The 20,747-nt window shown below is 46.6% G+C and overlaps 1 protein-coding gene across 2 annotated transcripts in view; it reads left to right on the top strand.

Annotated features, from left to right (window-relative positions):
• The window catches only part of LOC119389935 (death-associated protein kinase 1), a 98,821-nt gene that overhangs the window by 44,182 nt on the left and 33,892 nt on the right, over window positions 1–20,747 (top strand). For both annotated transcript variants that reach the window (XM_037657385.2, XM_037657384.2), the window contains exons 2-4: window positions 12,238–12,351; window positions 19,385–19,483; window positions 19,840–20,037. In XM_037657385.2, the coding sequence (XP_037513313.1) occupies window positions 12,319–12,351; window positions 19,385–19,483; window positions 19,840–20,037 (330 nt within the window). In that variant the 5' untranslated portion in view covers window positions 12,238–12,318. The remainder of the gene's footprint in view (window positions 1–12,237; window positions 12,352–19,384; window positions 19,484–19,839; window positions 20,038–20,747) is intronic.

Genomic DNA, 20,747 nt, shown 5'->3' with positions numbered 1-20,747 from the left:
AAGCGCGCGCTGATTTTCATGCAAGCGCGTGCCGACGCCGACAGCCGTCTTTCCTTGCAGGGCGCTTCATTTCCATGAGCGCATACAGAGTAAACACCGGACCGTGGAAGGGTATTTCGCCTGCATCTAAGAAGGAACGCTGCGTGCCAGTACGTATAAAGGTGCTCGTCTCTCGCATTGTCTCGGCTCGAGGTCACGTTTCTTTCGAGAGTATTCCAACGCTCATGTTTACCGTGCACGGTTGCGTGCCTCTTATTCTTCCACCTCTTGTATTCTATTCCATGCTATTTTTCTATTTCTACTATTATTATTCTGTTCTATTCTCTTACTATACACCCGTCGCGGTGGTCTAGTGGTTATATGGTGCTCGACTGCTGACTCGAAGGGGATACGTTAGAGGCCCATGTATTTAGATTAGGTGCACGTTAGACAACTCCAGGTGGTCGGAATTTCCGGAGCCCTCCACTACGGCCTCTCTCATAACCATATCGTGGTTTGGGGACGTAAAACCCCGACAATTATTATCTCTTACTATCCGTGTTGCCTACAATGAGCCCTCTGCCGTTCATGAGCTTATCTTCGCTGCGCTATGCGCTGTCAGACGTGCCTTTTCTGTGTGTGTTCGTTTCTGCATGCGTGCGATACAGCAAAGTATAGAAAGTACCATACCTAAGAGCCCACGTGTCCACCACAAATCCTGCACATCATGCTATGCTACCGACGAATAGTCATCTGTGTCGTATATCGTGTCAGTGGAGCATAACTGCCGCCTAAAATTTCGTCCAATTGAAAAGAAGTAAATAAGGATGGAGGCCTGTCTATGGGACAAGCCTCGCGTCCATCCAGGAGGCTCTGACACAACCTTGGAGTAAATCCATAGAGCCGTAGCTTTAGTGACGCGTATATATACATGCACCAGCGAATCGCCGCTCGTCCTACTCTTCATGTTCTTTGTTATCCATTGTGCGCTTTTGGTAAGCTCACGGTTACGCTGGAAGCGACGGTTATTATATGGTGTCACAGTATGTAGAGTTGCCCATGTAGTACTTCCCAACAACCGGAGATGGCGTGACATGGATAACAAGTCAAGCGAGAGGAATCCTGCACTGCCTTGGAGAAGTTCTAAAACATCCCTTTGAGAGTAACAGTATGTTTCCGCAACGCTGCGCGCATTTAAGTGAATGTCGTCGGTGATTCTCAGAGAGGCAAGGTAAGAGGCGAACGAAGCGCTCGCATTTGAGTCAACTGAGAGCATGCTGTGTAGACTCATCAGTATTATACTCACGAGCATTTCTTTGTATTATTGCTACCTATCTAGCGCGCGGATAGGGGTCACGCCTGCTTATTTAAACGCAGTCGAATGCGTTCAGCCAGTGTTCACGAAGCTGCAATATTAAACGCACGGCGTAGATATGCGAGAGATTTCGAAAGATACCTCTTCCTAAGTGCCTAGCTACCCGTTTTTCATTTTCAGCTTGGCTCCTTCATATAAAAGCGTTATGCCCGCGTATCTTTTATCGCAGAGGTTTGTCGTTTGTCGTAGATAGAAAACTGTCGTCGTGGACCGGCACGCGCTCAATCGCGTCCCCACGATCCGAAGGCGAGCGTCGTAACCACTCGGCTATCCAGGCACGCTAGCAGAGCATAGCGTAGCCTTGTATAGTATAGTATAGGAAGTGGGTGGGAAAGGAAAGTGAGGGTGAGGGGAGGGAAAGGAGGAGGAGAGAACAAGTACACTGAGAGATAGAAAGAGATAGAAAGAAAGACAGAGAGAGAAACAGATAGAAAGGAAGGGAGGAAAGAGAGAAAAAGGTAGAAACAGACACAAAAAAGAAAAAAAAAGTGCAATTATGGTCATGTGTAGTATATTATAGCAAAGGGAGGTCACAAGAAAAGGTGAGAGGGCAAAAGCCTATAGCCAATCCAGGACCAGCTAGGTGCTCACGAGGTCTGCTGTGATCCAGACTTGCGCGACGTAGTGCAAGCTTCGCTTTCTTTTTTTTTTTTTGTGAGCGTTCATTCTGCTACATCAACGCAATAGCGTTAAAGAGCTCCTGTCGCAGAAATTCCGGCGTTGGTGGCCTTGGTTGTGGGCGAAAGATCTCCGTTGGCCGCCAGCGATAAAATAAGAAAGAAGGGATAAGAAAGAAGCCTTGTCAAGGCAATAGAATCATGTCCATAAGAGCGGAACATGTCGTACTACCTAAATTTGTAAATGTGACTTTAGGCGCAAAAGCTGATCTGGTTGAATATTCGTTTAGCGGCCTCTCCATATCTGTTATCACCCAACATTCGTGATCTCCCCCCCCCCCCCTGCTATTCCTTTTTGAACTCGTGTATTTTTCGATTCACTTGATGTGTCAAACAACGGAAACGCCCACTTGCAGCTTGTATGCTATCTGACAGCTTTGGATGCATATGCTATAATATATAGGTAATTGAACTTCAACAGCTGACGCGCTCAATCTATCGAGTAATGCACCGCGACTTTAATTCAAACTAAACTTTCTTCGTCTTGCGCATGAAGCCGCCGCGATAGTACAGTGGTCATGGCGCTCAGCATTTTACCCGAAACACCCGTGTTCGAGCCCAGCCGCATTTAGATGGCGGCTAAATGGTAAAGGCCCGTATACTTAAATTTAGGTGCACGTTAAAAGCCCCCGGGCGGTCGAAATTTCCAGTGTAATCCGTGCCTCATAATCAGATCGTGTTTTTGGCATGTAAAACCTCAACAATTATTATTATTCGTCATGCGCATAGAGTTCTAAGTCTGCTCGCGGCTGTGCTCTTCTTACGATCCCGTCAAAAAAAAAAACATACATGCCGGATCGTGGCCGCTGCGTCCTCGACCTCGACCCCGAGGACGCCTCGTGGCGTACTGCGCGGCCACTGCACTTCCCCGTACAAGCCACGAAAGTAGAGCGCGCGTTCAACCCCACTGCTCTCCTCTGCATGCACTGGCGCGCATTGAAAAGTGTGCGAACCTTTTGGGTATTCTCCGTCGCCTTCAGGGTTTCTAGATTTGGATATATATACTGCTATGCGCAGAATCGACCACATCCGGGCTCTGGTGTATGCGGTGCTCGCGGATTGAAAATACAATTTAAGGCTGAGTAATGCACATGCTCTAGTTGCCACCGTCGCCAGTTCGTGTCGTATCGGCGTGATTTCGACTGGAACATTTGCATCCAAGCCAACATTAACTTTAGCGGTCAGATGCGTGCGAACATGACGTGCACTCTAAGAAACAAGAGAGCGTGTGTTACTCTTATCGGTGAGTCCTGACTTGCCACGTGTATGACTCTCTTTAAGGAGACGCATTAACTCTCTTTTGCACCCCACGACTCTCTGACGAGAGTATAGCGAACTCCAAAGAGAGTTCGCGTCTCTTTAAAGGTAGTCATGTGGCACGTCAGAAATCACAAAAAAAAAAGTCGAAGTACTTTTTTTTTTACAGCGAAGCTCTTGTAGCTCGCCGTAGCTTGTCTGGTGTGGGTATGGTCCACAGGAATGGGACAAGAACCACCACCGAGTACAGCAGGTGCGAGTGTTAAACGAAAACACTGCTCGGTGAGGTGGAGCACGTGACACACGTGAACGAGAGAGAAAGAAAGAAAGAAAGAAAGAAAGAAAGAAATATATAGAAAGAGAGAAAGAAAGAGAAGAGAGAGACAGAAAGAAAGCGATAGATAGAAAGAGAAAAACTGAGAGAAATAAGGAATAAAGGCATAAAAAGATAGAAAGACATGAGAAAGACATATAAAGAAACAGACACACAAAAGACAGAGAGAGAGAAATAATGAGAAACAAAGAGGGAGAACGAAGCAGAGAGAGGAAGATAGAGAAGAAGGAGAAATAAAGATAGTAAGAGAGAAATAGAAACAAACAGATACTTCGCTCATCGGTTGTATTCGTACACGGAACTACTAGTTTTTATATATAGTGTGGTTAACTCAAGAAATTGTGCGTACCAGTCGTTATACTGAAAATTTTGATGTCGCGTTGCAATCCGTGAGGTCTGCACATGGTCTTCTCTGCTAAATTTTGCCTACTATAGACTTGGCCAACTGTTTTCGCCTAGTAGGAGGAGCAGGGGCGTTGTTTACTGCAAGATGTATAGGTGATCCCGCATCTCTCGCAATTGGGCCAAATATTCGAATTAGAATAGAATAAACAAATGGGAAGACTTATAAATGAGATGCTGGCTACAACACCGCTGCAGTTGCTTTTGTCTCACTGAGTATTGTGGGTCCTGACAAAAAAAAAAAAAGAAATCTATTGCCATTATAATCACGGACTGGCATATCCCACGCTGCCTTTATTAGCGGCTTTGTTGGTGCAGGGCGCCCGTACCGAGGCGCACGCGTTCGCGCGTGCACGGAGTGCGGGCTTCCGCGGCGGGAGGCGTCGGCCCCGTGACCTCGCGACGCCAGCGGCGACCTGGAATGGCGAAAGACGACGGCGACGGCGCGTTATGAAAGCGCGTTCCGCACTGCGACGCCGCCGCCGCGCCGCGTGCGCTGACCTCGGCCCGTGGTGCTGATGGGAAGGAGGCTCTCTCTCTCTCCCTCTCACTCCTTTATCCGTGCTTGCGCGCTCAAGTACGCACTCGATCCTCTCCCCACTTTCGTACGCGTCTTCGCGCGCTCGAATCGGTTCCGTGCTTTCTTCCTGATCCTTCAAGAGGAAGATAAATACAGGAAGCGAAAATACGTGCTCAAATTTAGAACTTCCGTCATTCAAGCTGCATAATATTGGACGGCACGAAATCCGCCGCTCTTATAGTGTCTGTGGCGTCGCGCTGTTGAGCGCGAAGATGCGGGTTCGATTCCCCGCCCCGGCGACAGCATTTCGTGTGTATGCAGTAGATAATCGACCAGCACAACAGCAGAGATGCGCAGCAGTGTTACACGCGCTCATATCTTCGCTTCCAGTAAAGGGGCTTTCACATGCCTGTGTATTGCCCATTCAAAGTCACTGTCCGATAGAGTGCATATTTAGATACTTGACCTGTTTGTTGTACTGGTTGACGCGAAGATTTGAACGCGTGTCGCCCCTGTATGTCACTGATATTGCACTGCGACGTAGTATAAAGGCGTCTATTTGGTGAGCGCAATAAACATTGCCCTAACCGCTCTATTTACTGTCCCTTCACTCACTCCGAGTGTTGGTCGTAGACAGCTGTTATCCAAAGGTGTAACGTTGCCGACGTACCCTTGGTATACCTTTCATCTCTTGAACCCGCTGCGTGTCAGCGACCATATGGCTTTCCACTGCTTGGCACAAGGTCGAAGGTTCGATTGCAGTGCTGTGGCGGCGCTCAAATTATTTCTTTCGGTTAAACCGCAAACGTGCTCGTTGATGCTGTGATATTGGTGAACCTCAAACACTCGAGATTACTTCAGAGCATTTCGGTGTAGGACGTCCCTTCTTCACTCCCAGGGTGGGACGGTATACGACCGACGATCTAATTAAACTTCACATCCTTTCTCGCGGCATTCATGGTAATCATCCAGTAATTGTTCTTCGCAGTCTCGTAACTTTTTATTGATTATCTTGCGTCCCTGTACGATTGTGAGCAAAACGTATATATACTTCCGAGTGCAGGCTGCTAAACAGTCGCGAGGTTTTGGTTATATATGAATTATTTAGGTGAAAATAAGCGAAGAAACTGTTGCTGCTGTTTTCTGGCAATGGCTACCCCATTTTACTTTGTTGTTGATATTAAGATTACACGAAAAAAGATACTCTTTGAGTTCGGCGAGCACAAGTCGTTCTCCGAAAGCTAACAAAATCAACTAATATTTGCCATGGGAAACAGTAGTGTGAGAGACGCACACGGGGTCGCGTCGGGTATAAAAAGCGTTGAATTACCTTGATATCTTCGATGGTGTTAGGCTTCAAGTGGTCATGGGTCTAACACACTGGCAAGTGAAAAATTTATACGTTATTCACGTAAACGGAGCTCCTTCCTGTTCGAGTCGCTTTTTTATGTTTATCGAGCAATATGTAATATACAACCACGCCGTCGTCGCGGTTGTATCCTGTGTCCACCACCGTTTACCAGGCGCCGCGAGAAAGTGAGAGAACTGCCGTGCTCCGTGACAATCGTCGCGAGCGGACGCGCACTTCATCGCTTGGTCGTCGACGTCCGTTCCTCACGTTGCTTCAAGTCTCCCATATCCTGCCTCTTCTATTTCTTTTATGTCACTAATCTCTTCCCGGGTGGCACTGAGCGGTGCTCCCTTATGGACTGCAGAAAATAGCGCCACATTACTTCTCCTACACCACACTAACCCACTCGGTCATAGTTAACCGGGCCCATATGCATGGGCACGGATGTGTCCGTACACCACGTCGTTAAGCGAATGTATAAATGCAAGGATGGAGTAGGGTGAAATGAATCCCAAACAGCAGGAATTAGATCGCCATGCACGCAATGCATATGCCGTGTCTCGTCGAGACGTTTTCGAAGCTATATATACGAATGCGGGTTCCTTGTGCGCGTCGCGCTGCCAACCAGAATGCGTGTGTATATGCACTCCTCTATCGCTGCTGATTGTTTCCCGCATGGAGACCCCCGCTGCCTTAATTGCGAATACCTGCGGTTAATCATTCTTCTCTAAATAGACGCTCGATTGTTGAGGTCACGTCCGGCCGCGAATGACAAACGGTGCTGTAAGTAATTTGAAAGATAACTCGTTGAGAGAGATAACGAGATGCAATTTGACGTTCATTCCACCCCCGCTTGTGAACTGGGGGGCCGCGACCGCGCCGTTGTGAGTTCATCAGCCAACAATGGTGATTACTGTACGCTGACCGACATAGTATAGTTAGACGTAGGTACGGAATGTGCGCGGCACGGCGCTCGCCGAGGGCCCTAATGGATGTCGTGCAAGAGGAGAGAGAAGCGCGGTATAAGGAGTGGTTTGGAGTCAGCGGTTATATATAAAAAGACGACGAGGTTTTAAATAGACGGCATACGTTCGTGGGTTCGTGCGTTTCCTGCATCCTTTTTTGTATTAGCAATTTACATGTCTCCCGTATGACTTCTGTCACCTTCCTGTCCCTCACATCTCTCTCTACTGTGTGGTGATGTGCAGTTCAGCAATCTGTCACACTTATTTAACAGGCAAACCGTTGCTGTTTGTTGTCGTTGTCGTTGTTGTGGTTGCTGTTGTTGTTGTTGTGTACGTGTGTTTGAATGACGGATCGTTCCTGTCGCTGCATAGAGCGCGCATACTTTTGACGTTATTGGTGGCAAAACGAGAAATGATGAAAGGAAGGAAGGAACAGAAGAGGGAAGAGAGGCAGAAAAACTGGTATGCTACCCTACATTGGAGAAAGAGACGGGGCTGGGGGGGGTGGGGGTGGAAGTTAGAGGCAGAGAGAAAAGGAGGGAGAGGGGAGGGGCTCAGAAAGGAAGACATGGGGCGTTGTACCGCTTTCAAAAAAGAGTCCGAGGCGCGCGTTATTGTTTTCCTGCCGCGCCACACGTGCGCGCGACGATCGAGTTTTACTTTCCTCCCGGGGGCGCGCCATGTGACCGGCGGCGGCAGTGACGTCACGGACGCCCGAAACTGATCGAACATCCCGGGCCTGGAAGTGAAGGAAGGAAGGAAACAAAAGGAGGTTAAAGGAAATAAGAGGCGTGTAAAAGCGAGTGGGGAGAAGGTTCCGGGTTTTCCCGGACTGGGGGCATTCGAGGAGAGGGCTCGGCCGAGCAGCGGGACGACGCCGTCTCCGACGCCACCCCTGCGTGCCGTAATCTCCCGGGGGACGCCAGCCCGTCCATTCACGGTACCGTTAACCGCATTACTCTAGTATACTACAAGCGGATGAAGGGCGTGTACGCACCACGCGTGGAAGCTGGTATCTTTTCTCCTCTCGTAAACGGCTCGAGCGTGCGCGTTCCTTATTTTTCATCACTCAAGATTGCATGCACGCGATGCCGCTAGAAATACGGAGCAAACCCCCGATTCGCGTTCGAGATAGTACGTGCATCTTCTCTGGAGGTTCTTACGTTATTCCTGTTTTTACGAGCTCTATGGTGCGTGTGTTACCGGTTTTCGTGCCAGTGGTGGCGCTTTTTGAAAGTGTGCAAGAGCGTAAATGGTGCTGCCTCTTATATGTGCGTGCGCTCTCTATAAGCCGGCTGCAAGGAGGGTGTAGCTAGAGCTGTATAGGTGTCCTCATCTCCGCTCGCTCGTTTCGAGATATTCGCGCTGCACGTTCTTCAACAAGCCGGATGCGTTGCTCGTTTACGCTTGGAAGTTGAGGCGTTCATCATCCGCACTGCCTCCTTAAAAGCTGGTTTTGCGGATATATATATTTTTTTCTTTCAACTTAAATGTTTCGAGCTGACCGTATTACTTTGGCTCGGCGTTATGACCTCAGAGCCGCGGCTCGTGCTCTGATGCTATATATTACGATTATCCTCTTCATTCGTGTAATTCACTTCGTTATAGACTGCATTATGAGCGTAACAACGTAATAATTGTACGGCGACTTCTGAGAGGCTATGTATAAACATCCACATCCCCGATTATTGCGCCTCCTTGTATACAATGCCCGTATTGATTTCTCGGCTTCTGTGACCCAGTTTCTCAGGATGAACTTTTTGCGTTAGATTTGTCGCTTGCCGTCTCGCGTAGAATCTCCCGTCAACGTTATTTAATGAACGACTATTTACTTGATTTCTTTTTTCTTAGCTTGAGTGTTAGTTCGTGTGCGAGCGTGTTCGAACACTATCAATATCCGTCAGTCTGCTCAACTTTTGGCGGTCTCTGCTGTTATTTAAATGTACTGCTATGTTATTACTCCTCGTGCGGCTTTGTTCTGGGCTGGTCTGCCTCGGTGGTACAGTGGTTACGGTACTCGGCTGCTTACCGAGTACCGTAACCACTGTACCACCGAGGCGGACCACCGAGGCTAATGTCGCGGGTTCGATTCCGACAGTGTCGGTCGCATTTCAATGGCGGCAAAATTCTTGTGACCCATGTACTGTGCGATGTGAGTGCATGTCAAAGAACACCACGATGGTCCAATTTTCGATAATCATATCGCGATTTTGGCACGTAAAACCCCAGATATTATTAGTGGTTCTGGGCTGCTCCGCTCTCGGATGTTATGTTCGATATGCAAATCTCTTCATATCAGCAGCTACACATGTTGAAAATAATGTGCGGGAGTTAGAGAGTGGTATACTTATCTAGCTCTCTGACTGTACCTTATCACGGCATGATAGTCCACTATTGAGGAACACCACACTTCGCAGATAACATCAAAATGTACTGCACACGATATGCCGATGTGTGCTCGCGTTATCTCGATATGACAGCCCGCTTTGAGGCAACGCTACACTGCGCAGGTAACATTAAAATGCACTGCAAACGAGACTTCGATGTGTGCTCGCGTTATCTCGATATGACAGCCCGCTCTGAGGCAACGCTACACTGCGCAGGTAACATTAAAATGCACTGCAAACGAGACTTCGATGTGTGCGAGCGTCACCGTCACTCACGTCCACTACAAGTTTCACGTTCGCTTTATCATAAGAGCGACAGCGTACAGTCATGAGCAATGAGAGAGAACACTAAAGTTGTCTTTTAAGCGTCATTGCGGCTAAACGACGTTGGCAAGCGCAAGAATGTTCGTAACACTAAAAGCTGTAGCGGAAATGTATCTCTTGCAACTCGACGCATCACATTCATATCGCCACATTACAAGTGCACGTTGATTAAACGCGAATTCGGTGTTCCCTCTCATATTGTTCGCGACTGTACTTCCATGCTTGCGACAGAAGGCAGCCAAAAAGAAAATACAGGTGACGACGCCATCTTGAGGCTCCCGCACGAACTCTCCGTGACGTCATACATTACGACGGCGTTTGCTGAGGGCCTACATAATTTATTTATCGGTAAAAATGAATTGCATTGCGTTCTGAGAGAACCAGAGACATAACTCAGCAAGCTTCAGGAATCTTATTGAGCCAATGTGCCCGAAATTAAAAAAAAATATTATTGAAGTTCGTGACGTCACAGTGACATTCATGCGCTAACGTTTAGGCGCGAAATTCGAGAAGCAAATTATTCACCTTAATTTCTTTCTTCTAGTAATAAGTTTATGATGCCAAAATTGACGGCATTAATGTTCTCGAAAGATAACGTATATCTGTTTAAGGTTTCTTAATGTTTCAGTTGAGTGTCCCTATGAAGGAGGACCTGATGTTCGGCTGGTTGGCGTTTGCTGAACGTCGCAGTGTAGCGCGAAGACACAAATACAAATACACGGAGACATACAAACGCAGGCGACTGCGTTGTATATCTCCGTGTCTTTGTATTCGCGTGTCCACGTTATACACTATGACGTCCCTATATGAAGGCCGCCGCGGTAAAAGATGGTGCCTCAATTTCAGTACTATTTGGGTAGCAACAGAAGCTGTAACAACGGGTGACATTATCGTAGTCCGGGTAACCGTAACGACAAACCGTAACAGTGGGTCGTGATTGCAAAACGAATCGTTTCAAAAGCCAAGCGGAACAAAGACAATTGTACCGCTCTTAACGGTGACGCCTACGTTCCGCTTCATCGGGCCTTTACATAACTTTTTCGGTTGATGTGGTGTACCTGCCTTATAAACGCGTACGGTTTGGAAAAAAGAAAAGAAAGTATACATAAAATCTAGCTATTCTTGGAGTTTACGATCGAGCGAGCTGCCATAACGGCTTCCGTCATTTCGCAGCTGTCCTTACTGTACGCAATGTAACTGACAGTAACGTAAAAGAAATGCCAAGGCATCGACTGTTCCTGTCGGAAACGCAGAGGGCATATCCCTGTTCCCATTGGTGGCCTTGGTTTCCGTCAAGCCGCCGCCACTGTGCGCAAGTGCAACGCGGGATATAGGAAAACCTCCTTGAGGCCGAACGTGTTTTTATAGACTGTGCCGAGGTTATGCGAGAAAGCCGCAGCGTGTCTATATGTCTACGCGATATTGAAAAACGCCCTTCGCGTCTGTGTACGGTTGTTTGTTGGCCTTCGAGACTTTCGTCTTTTCTGTATTTTTTTGCAGTGAAGATTGGCTAGGTTATGGCGGATCGCGTCCGCAGACAAAAGACGCGTAGAACGACAATTTTCGGCGAATCGATTAACTGGGTTAATCCAGCGTTTTTGCGTCGAAATAATGGACATGACGTGAAAGCAGCATAAACGGTTTATGATTTCGCCGACATGTCAGAACGACGAGAACAACTTTGCCTCGAAGACAAGGCCACTTACATAAGAAACGAACGTCATGTTCTTTTTTGTTTAGTTTTTTTTTTGTACTTTCTAAACAACGGGGTTTCTTATGTACTTCAAGATTTCATTTTGAGACTGCCGTTGATGAAATAATGAGTCATGCTCAAGAGAAACACTCGGATCTTTGAGTGCACGTATCTTTATTCGCTCGGTATATTCAATAACGATAAAAAGTCACAGGGTCCGTTATGCATTCGCCTAAGACGACTCGAAGACGAAAGCCGTCTTCTTTTTCTTCTCAGTTGATGTATTGATCCTCCCTCGCCCCTTCCCAAAGCTTTCTGCACCTAACGTCGTTTTGTACAGCCTCCGGGATCGGCGGCATGGCAAGCTTTCTATACCTCGCCTGGTTTTGCACTGCCTCTGTGATCGGCCTATCTTTGACCACGTGACGACGTCATCGTGACGTCAAGTGACGTCATGATGAGTAGCTCAAATTTTGGCATATGTGACGTCATGACGATTTCGTATAGTGAGGTCATCACGTGATGATGATTTTTTGCATCACTCGTGTTGGCGCCGACGGTTAATTTTCAAGTTTTGGGGGGCGCCCAAGGGCCTTAATTTATAAATTCACTGCAGCAATATTCACTATACCAGACCCCCCTAGTCACAGAAGCTTCGCTGGCTTCCATCTTCACAGCAGTAGAAGGGCCCTTGCCCTTTTTTTTTCCTTCCTTTCTATCTCTCCTTTCCCTGTGCAGGGTAGCAAATCGAAATATTTTCTTCTGGTTAACCTCCCTGCCTTTCACTTAACCTTTCTCTCTCTCTCTCTCTAGAAAGGCTCTGAACATTGTATAAATAGCATGCGTGATCGCAAAATAAAGCGTTTAGTTGAAAGTTAGCGCCGTGTTTGTGTCTTCTCTCTCGGTCCCTGTCGTGTTGCGCTGCTCCATATAACGATTCTTTTTTTTTTTCCTGTTTCCTTTCTATTCGTAGCAAGACGAGAACTTCGTGGTTGCCGCCCTCTTCTGTGCCGTCGAGGAGGGAAACTACGCCGGCCTGGAGGAGCTCTTCTCGATGTCCCACATCAACCCCAACCAAAGCAACAAGGTGCGCGAAGCCTGCCTGACAAGGCTGTCTATGACCACTGCCCTCGCGAATAAGGATGAGCTGTCAGTGCTAATGTCTTCCTGGATTCCATCTACGGTGACGGTTGCGAGCGGTGACAACCGCGTCAGCACGCGTACCCCCGCACCCAAAAGTTTTCGGAATGCGAAATTTCCTGGAGACCTATATTGTCGCTTTGTCTGAGAACACAGCCTCCAAATAGATGTTCCAGCCTGCAGTAGTTATTGCGACCTGCGTTGTTAAAAGCGCCGTGCACTAACAGAGCAGAAATCCACATTTACAGTGGAGCCCACGTTCCGTAAACTTCTGTGGGCGGATGTAGAAGTAGATATTTAAGAAAATGTTTTGCAGGAAGGGAAATAATGTTCCGAAAGTGAATCCGTACGTACGCCATCTTAGGAGGGGTACAGTAAGACCAAGAAGGTATAAAACAGATTTAAAAAAAGAAGAAACAGAGAAAAACGTCTTTGGGCAGATTAGTGGTCTGCAGTGAAGAAATAAAGTACGCTTTTGATTCACTTTAATCTACGTTGATTCTCACTTGGCACTTGCTTAATTCTTGATTCAATCTTGGATTCTACTCCTTCCCTGCACCCCCCCCCCCCCCCCACACACACATCCTGTTTTCTTATGTAACGCCCCTCGGGCGTTTAGGGTACATTAATAATTTTCTGCGTTTAGAAAAAAAAAAGGTGCACGATTCAGAGTACCACGCACTCTACTATGGGGTAACAGTAAGCTGACCCTACATGCTCGCAGCAATAACCTTATTATCTGAAATAAGCTAACTTTGCAGGTAAGTTATATATCCAAGGGGATACAAAGTGAGACAATATTCATCGCTGTCAACCGCCCAACTAACTAAGATTGAATAATGAACTTCTTAGTGACTGCAGTAAGAGAGCGTGTTTGTATTGAAAATTTGGAGGCAGTTGCATTTCTGAACAGTTCCACTTGGAAACATTCTTCTAGCAAGTACGTGTGCCAGGATATGCGGCTGCAGAGTTTAATGGCGGTTTGGATGATTACGTATGCAAAACGGTAAGGATCGGCCCTGATGTGCCGCGGCCGTTGCGTGCGGCGTTTAATCTGACAACGGTTCGAGGGCACACGGCACAGGCAAATATGATAACCTTTTGGCTGGCGATCTCAAGGAATGACTGCTCGTCACTTCAGAGAGGAACACTGCGCCGATCCTTACTGCCTTGCATGCGCAATCAGGCAAACCGCAATTAAAGTCGTGGCTTGTACATGAACATGAACCAACTAGCCCAGCAACGTGTACTTCTAATTAAACTCTGCAGCGGAGTATCTTGGAGCACAAACATGCTAGAAGAATTCTACCAAGTGGAGCTGCGCGTAGAAGCGCGAGTGAGTGAGTGAGTGAGTGAGTGAGTGAGTGAGTGAGTGAGTGAGTGAGTGAGTGAGTGAGTGAGTGAGTGAGTGAGTGAGTGAGTGAGTGAGTGAGTGAGTGAGTGAGTGAGTGAGTGAAACAACCTCATTGAAACCAGCGGATTGAGGCACGGGCCTAGGCCGCGCCAGGAGCGGGGAAGAGACGCCGCGTCTCCCAGCCGCCTCTCGTGCTCGGTGGATGGCCCATATTGCTTCTTGCCGATTTGAGCTCGTCAGAGCGTCATTCCACCGCGCCCCAAGCTGCTCTATTAGAATAGATTTTCATCCTGCACATGAGCGTATGCGCATAAAATGTGTTCTACCACGAACTGTACACCATCTTCAACGAACCATACTGCACTTGTGTAAACCATGTAGAAACGCGACTGCCTCCAACTTTTCAATATAAACGCGCCCGCTTAATGCAGTCACTAATAAGTTCATTGTTCAGTTCATTATTAATTGGGCGGTCTACGAGTGACACTCATTGTCTCACTTTGTGCCCCCCCCCCCCCCCACACGTAACTTATCTGCACAGGTGGCTTTCGCGTACATCCTATAGAACTGAATTTCAAAAAAAAAAAATCACAGCATATCCACGGAGTGAATGATGATGAGTGGGCGAAGCTGCGGAGGTTCATCGGTAAACCGTGAATCTTCCGTGAATTCTGCCCAGTACATCATCATCGACGTGAGATCGGGCGCGTTTATACTAAAGGTTCGATGAGAGTTATGACGACTTGCAGCTCACTTTAATTTTACATGTACGCTGTGAATTTTCATTGTTTAGAAAACCATTGCTTTAGAAAACATCTGGCGTCTTTCGTTAAGCAGCTGGCGTCTTTTCGTTTTTCTTTAGAAACATCTGGCGTCTTTTCGTTTTGCTTTTGGAAAACATCTGGCGTCTTTCGTTGGTTTATTTCATCAATCAACGGCGTTTTGAACAAAATTTTTATTGTTTAATCACGCACAGGAGAAATCTCACCAGGCACTACCTTGGAGGTAAACAATGGCTGCTAATGGGAATGAGAGACAGAAGAAGTCGGCTTTTAGCTAACACTTACACTTCTACTTCTACTAACGTTTCCTACTGGAACATGCCAATGGCTGCTAATGGGGAATGAGAGACAGAAGAATTCGGCTTTTAGTTAACGCGCACGCTGCGAATTTTTTATTGTTCAACAACGCACAGGAGAAATCTCCCACCAGCACCACCTTGGAGGTCAAGATCTGGTACTAGCGTTACGACTGGTTGCGCACTACGAGGGATGAACGGGTGCCGCTTTAAGGAGCTTCGCCCCTAAAAGAAAGCTTAATGTTGAACACCAGGGACGTGCTGATGTGCTCCCCTATGGGAGAGCGGAAAGCGATCACCGCATCAGTGGTCTTTGATGACTGCGACTGCGTCGTTTGTGCCCGTCTACTGCCGCTATTCTTTTCATGATACTGCTGGACGCGTGTCCTTGTGTTACTGGTTTTGGGGCGGAGCCTGAACGTCTTGGCAAAGTTATTGCTGAATGCATCACCAAAGCGCCAAAAAAAAAAGAAGTTGCTTTAGGCGGGAACAATGACCTTTTATCTTATAATCAGCCTAGAATTGATAATGTGGCAATGGCACTTCATCTGTGTACGTCCAATTGAAAAGTTCGTTTCTGAGGTGAAAGGGGACGGGCTCTGGTTTCTGTTTGCTGGCACGGCCCCTCTAAGGAAGTTGCGACCCATAGGTTTGTTGAACTATCCCAGACAACACAATAACAACCTCAGGACATCCTCAGTATGCCACCTTGAGGACATTATGATGCCCTCAGGACGTCCTGTTAAGGTACTAGAATGGCACTAATCCAGTCCTGTTGTCCGTACTCATAACAACCTCAGGACGTCCTCAAAACAACACTTCAGGACTTTTTTAGTATGTTTTCAGAACAACCATTGTGCAGCCGGTTCGGTACCATAGGCTGTGATATTTTGTATTACTAGATATGATTTATTTCTTTTTAAGGTATTTACATACATTAAAGGAAAAACACCTCTGTAAGGTCTTATGTATGTATACTGCATGAAGAAACGGAGAGGTGACAATAAGTGCTTGACTGTGACAGAAAAAAACAAAAAACAAAGCTTGTTCACTAAAATTCATTTATTTAAACAGTAATTAGTCCCGACTGGTTATGAGGACCGCTTTCTCAGGCATCCGAGTCCGAGTAGTCAGAGGCAGTGTCTGAAAAAAAAAAGCAATATTAAGGCATTCAACACAAATTTGCAAAGATGTTTTACTGTACCGGGCTACTCCTGCAAAAAAAAAAGAAAAGAGAAAGACGTCAAATAAAGGCAGTTACGATTTTAATGAAAGGATTAATACATGCAAAAGGAACCAGATGCTGTCCCGTGTAGAACAATGCTACATTTCATGACAGTCTCATGTGATGTCACCGCAGCATGCGACGACTGCGACTCAATGGCCCACGTTTGTAAACTTCCTTGGAAGTCTGGCACAATGTCCTCGTCACCACGTGTATCGTGCACAGTGCACTCATTAGTGCTAGAGGCTCCGCTCTGACAGCCCACCAGTGCACTCGACACGGGCATCGAGTTAACTTGCCCGAGGTCGGGCCATGTGCTAGACGCAGACGTCGATTCCCCGTTATTCACATTGGGACTTTCCGAAGCACGATTCACCGCAATTTGTTCGACTGATGCCGATCCATTCATTGGAGCATCAGTCAGAGCGTTGAGTAACGTGAAGCACCCATCAACACGGCAATTGACCTCCCGTCGACGTCTACCATTTGCACTTTCAGACATCTCACTTTTGTTAACTGTACACTACACTGTACTGTACACACAAACAACAAATATGCGGTTTGCACTAACCTTCATTGCAAGATCCCACTCCTCCATGCAAGATCCCATCTTGACAGTCAGTTGACTTGGAAGTTGGAATGGCTTGGCTGGTTTGGCTACTTGACTATCCAGAACGGCAACGCATGGTCAATGGTTGCCAGCGGCTAGTTTGTTATTACACGCTACAGCGGCGGATATTCACTAATATATGGCTGCCACTCTTAAGAACATACTATTTTAAATGACCATTTCGCAATATCAGCTTCGATACCCAAGATGATTAATTACTTGTGTTTCAGAAAGCGAAACGCGTCATTTGAAGCTTTTCAACCAAAAGAGAAGCAGCGAGGCGAAAAAAATGCAATGGCTGTGTGAAACAACCGTGCTGAGAAAATTTTCACATAGGATATGCATCTACTTAGCGTGAAAAGGACGCGAGGAATCATATGTAAGCGCTCAGTGCATGCGTTGCATTTGTCATCCCCAAAAGGTCCCTGGAAGAACCTTTTCAGGACAACTTGTTAGCGCGCTCTCGATATTGCTTTTGTCATCCCCAAAAGGTATCTGGAAGAACTTTTTCAGGACAACTTGTTGTCCTCAGAAAGCACTCGCAAAGACGTTTCCGGGTCAAACCAGCTCGTGTCGTACTCAATACGTACCAAGGACATCGAGAAATGTGTGAGGACGATTGTACCATTTGAGAACGACCTCAGGACGTCGAGTGTTGTCTGGGATACTGAACTATAAGTTCACTATATAGTTTGAACCTTTAGTGTAACTCAAATTTCAGTGGCGGCGTCGTACACGAAAAACCGGGCGCCGGGTTTTCACTTTAATCTACGTCACATGCGTATTTATTATGCGCTGTTTTCTATGTTCTCACAATCGTGGGCTTGTTGGCGATCAGTCGTTTCTGATATGGCGATCTGATCGTTTATCGAGGAGCCTTTTGCCATTTTACGTCACACCGTCGTCGTTGCCTGTAGCAACTGAAGTGTATGTGTGCTGCTGAGCACGTGGGTGATCCACTTCCCGGCATGGAGGAAGAAACAGTTAGGTGGGAGCATTGCACAATGCGATAAAAAGAAAGAAAGAAAGGAGGGGGTAGGAAGGAGGCAAAAAAAAAAAAGAAAGAAAAGCAGTAGGCCATGTGCGTGGCGGTGAGGGGGGGGGGGGGGGGGGGGGGCTGGCGCTGCGATGAAACTTACTTCGTCCTTTAACATATTGCCCCCCCCCCCTCTAATGAGGAACCCGGCTTGCGCACGCCTACGCGTACTGCGCTACTAGACGCCGCGCGCATTTCGAGCAAAAAAAATTTAAAAAAAAGAGCGCTGCAGTCAAGGAGATTGTAGCGTCCACTAGCATGTTAAAGGGACGCTTAAGTGTAACATTAAATCAGTTTATACATTTAGATTATTTCAGCGGAGCAGGATGTCCCTGCGTGCGTAGACTCAAAACCCCAGTGCCGCCTAGGATGTAGATTTTAAAGCATAATGAAGTGGGACATCTTGCACCCTCTGTGGAGTGGCGGAAGAAACTAATGCATTAGAAAAAAAAAAAAACGCCGGGGAACAAACAAAGAAAGGAAGAAAACAAAGTAAGCTGTCTTGTGTTCTGCTTAATTGCTTGATTAGCCAAGGTTAATTAACCAGAAAGATTTAACAGAAAGAAAGAGAAAGAAATGGAGAAAAAGATAGAACAACTAAGAAATACCACATGGACTGAAAGATAGGGCACAGACACACACAAGAAAGGTAGAAAAGAGAGCAAGCATAGCCATGTATACAATATAGTATAGTATAGTATAGTATAGTATAGTATAGTATAGCATAGCATAGCATAGCATAGCATAGTATAATATAGAAAGGGGTGGGAAAGAGAGGTGTGAGAGGGTAAGAGCCCAGCGAAAACAGGACCAGCTGGGTGCCCACCAGCCTTGCGTGACTTAGTGCAAGGTCCGCTAAATTTTTTTGCCCATCTTCGGCGCTTCAGAAATTGGTTAATTGATATTGCCTAACAAAGCAATTAAGGAGAACTTACGTGCATTTGGTTCCTTACATGCATTTGGTCGCATCCTCATAGAGTGCGTCGATATATATATCTTTAAACTCTGGCTAATGTTAGCTAGAGCACCCTGTATAGTTTCAAACTTAATCAGAAAACAATGTGTTAGATTTAGTTTGTTATAGCCGATGCTTCCGTTATATTGAAATGCAGCTTTTATAGTTTAGTTGCTACATCCAACCTTTCATTGTTTAGCTCAGGGGTGGGAATGTTTAGCTCAGGGATGGGAATTTAGCTCAGGGGTGGGCATTCCCCCATGGGTGGGAATGCCGCCAACCGCACTCTGCTTCACTGCTCTGGTTTATCGCCCACCGATTTCAATGTACCGCCCACCACTGCTGATTGAACCCTTTAATGCGCACCTGAGGAACCAATAAACAGCAACTGTGCACATGTAACAACAGTGAACTGTGCCTGCCGTCACCTGTTTATGTAAAAAGGAGTCTGAACGTTGGCCTCATGGTTTTAAAGATCTCCAGTGCCAACTCCAGTGCCAGCGCTAGAACACAAGTGCCTTTGCTTCCACTTACTTCTTGGTCATAGGTGCCAGAAATGCGCAACCAGAAATGGAATATGTAGATGTGTGGCGTGTGGATTCCTAATCTTAATCCATCCCCCCTCCCGCTTTCAAAATGTTCACCCCTAAAAAAATTTCTGGGAATAATGCTGGTTTGGCTATATTTGTGAATACTACATGCCAAACTTGCTTGTTATGCAGCATGGGGAGACAGCCGTCCACATCGCAGCAGGCCTGGCCCAATTGCAGATACTCAAGCTGCTGCACTCAAAGGGAGCCAACCTGAAGCTTTCAGACAGCGTAAGTGCTTGCTGTCTGGTGTGAGAAAGAGGTGTGGCATGTAGTAGTGGCACTAGCTCATTGGTGCATTCAAAACAGATCCTACGATCAGCTTGTGTCTGACTTGTGTCTTGCGTGTCACATACAACCGTAGCAGATTTCGTTTGAGAGGGGGCATGCACTAGGCGGAGTGTGAAAGCTTGATGAAGCAATGGATCTCTTGCTTCAGCATGGCAGCAAGAGTGTTCGGTCCAGCAGTGTTTCTTGTCTGTTCATCACACAACACCTTAATCTTCCTGTGAACTTTTTACTTGTTTGTGTTACCACAACAGTGCTGTACGTGCTTCAACTGATCCATTTTTCCTCGACTCTTGCAGCATGGGGACAGTGCCATGTACTGGGCAGCCCGGCAGGGTCACACGGACGTGATCCAGTACCTGTGGGAGAACGGAGTCTCGGTCGACTGCCAAAACAAGTCGGGCGAGACTGCCCTGCATGTTGCCGCCCGCTACGGTCACCACCCAGCGGTCAAGCTTCTTTGCTCCTTTGGTGCCAACATTAATGTGACTGACGAGGTACTAAGTAGTGAAAGTCCTCTCCTCGCTTTAACAGTGCTGCGTAGCGATCGTAACTGCGTGTGCATAGTCCACCGAATGTCACAGAGCCAAATGGATGTTGATGAAAAACCATCATTGCAGGCAGTGTTTTGATAAATACATGCAGTGAATCATGTGAATGTGAGCTGAAAGAAATCAAAGAGTAAATGAGTGAAATGAAAGGCTTAAATAAGTAAATCTGTAATTTGAGAGTGATCAAAACCTATATCTAGGTAATAAAAATATAGTAGATTGATCCATTTATTGCTGAGCGTAGTGGCTCAGTCACAAAAAGAGGCAGCGGAAAATAACTGTATAGCTCTGTTCTAGGATCTAAATGCACAAATTCGGGCAAAAAATTGCTCTGACTATACCATGGCAGGGTAGCACTTCTAGTTTTTGATTCACACAAAAAAAATGCTTTCTTGTTTGTTGAGAAATTCAATCAGCCGCCATCTAGCCTTCAGGTCCGATATTGAGCAGAGTACAATAGCAACACAGATTGGAAGAATTAGCCAGAACAGGTCTCTTGCCCATGGGCTCCTTACTGTACCCATTTTTATGGCACAAAATTGTGGTTATTTACACAATTTCAGTCATTAATCTCACTGTTCACCAGTTACAGCAGGTTTGCAATGAGTAAAACATTGTGCGATGCACATCTCATTGTGCACTGGCAAAAAATCTTG

The sequence above is a fragment of the Rhipicephalus sanguineus genome, chromosome 4, assembly GCF_013339695.2.
Source record: "Rhipicephalus sanguineus isolate Rsan-2018 chromosome 4, BIME_Rsan_1.4, whole genome shotgun sequence".
In the NCBI taxonomy this organism is placed as follows: Eukaryota; Metazoa; Arthropoda; class Arachnida; order Ixodida; family Ixodidae; genus Rhipicephalus; species Rhipicephalus sanguineus.
The sequence above is the reverse complement of the archived record's forward strand: the minus strand, read 5'-3'. Positions and strand labels throughout refer to the sequence as shown.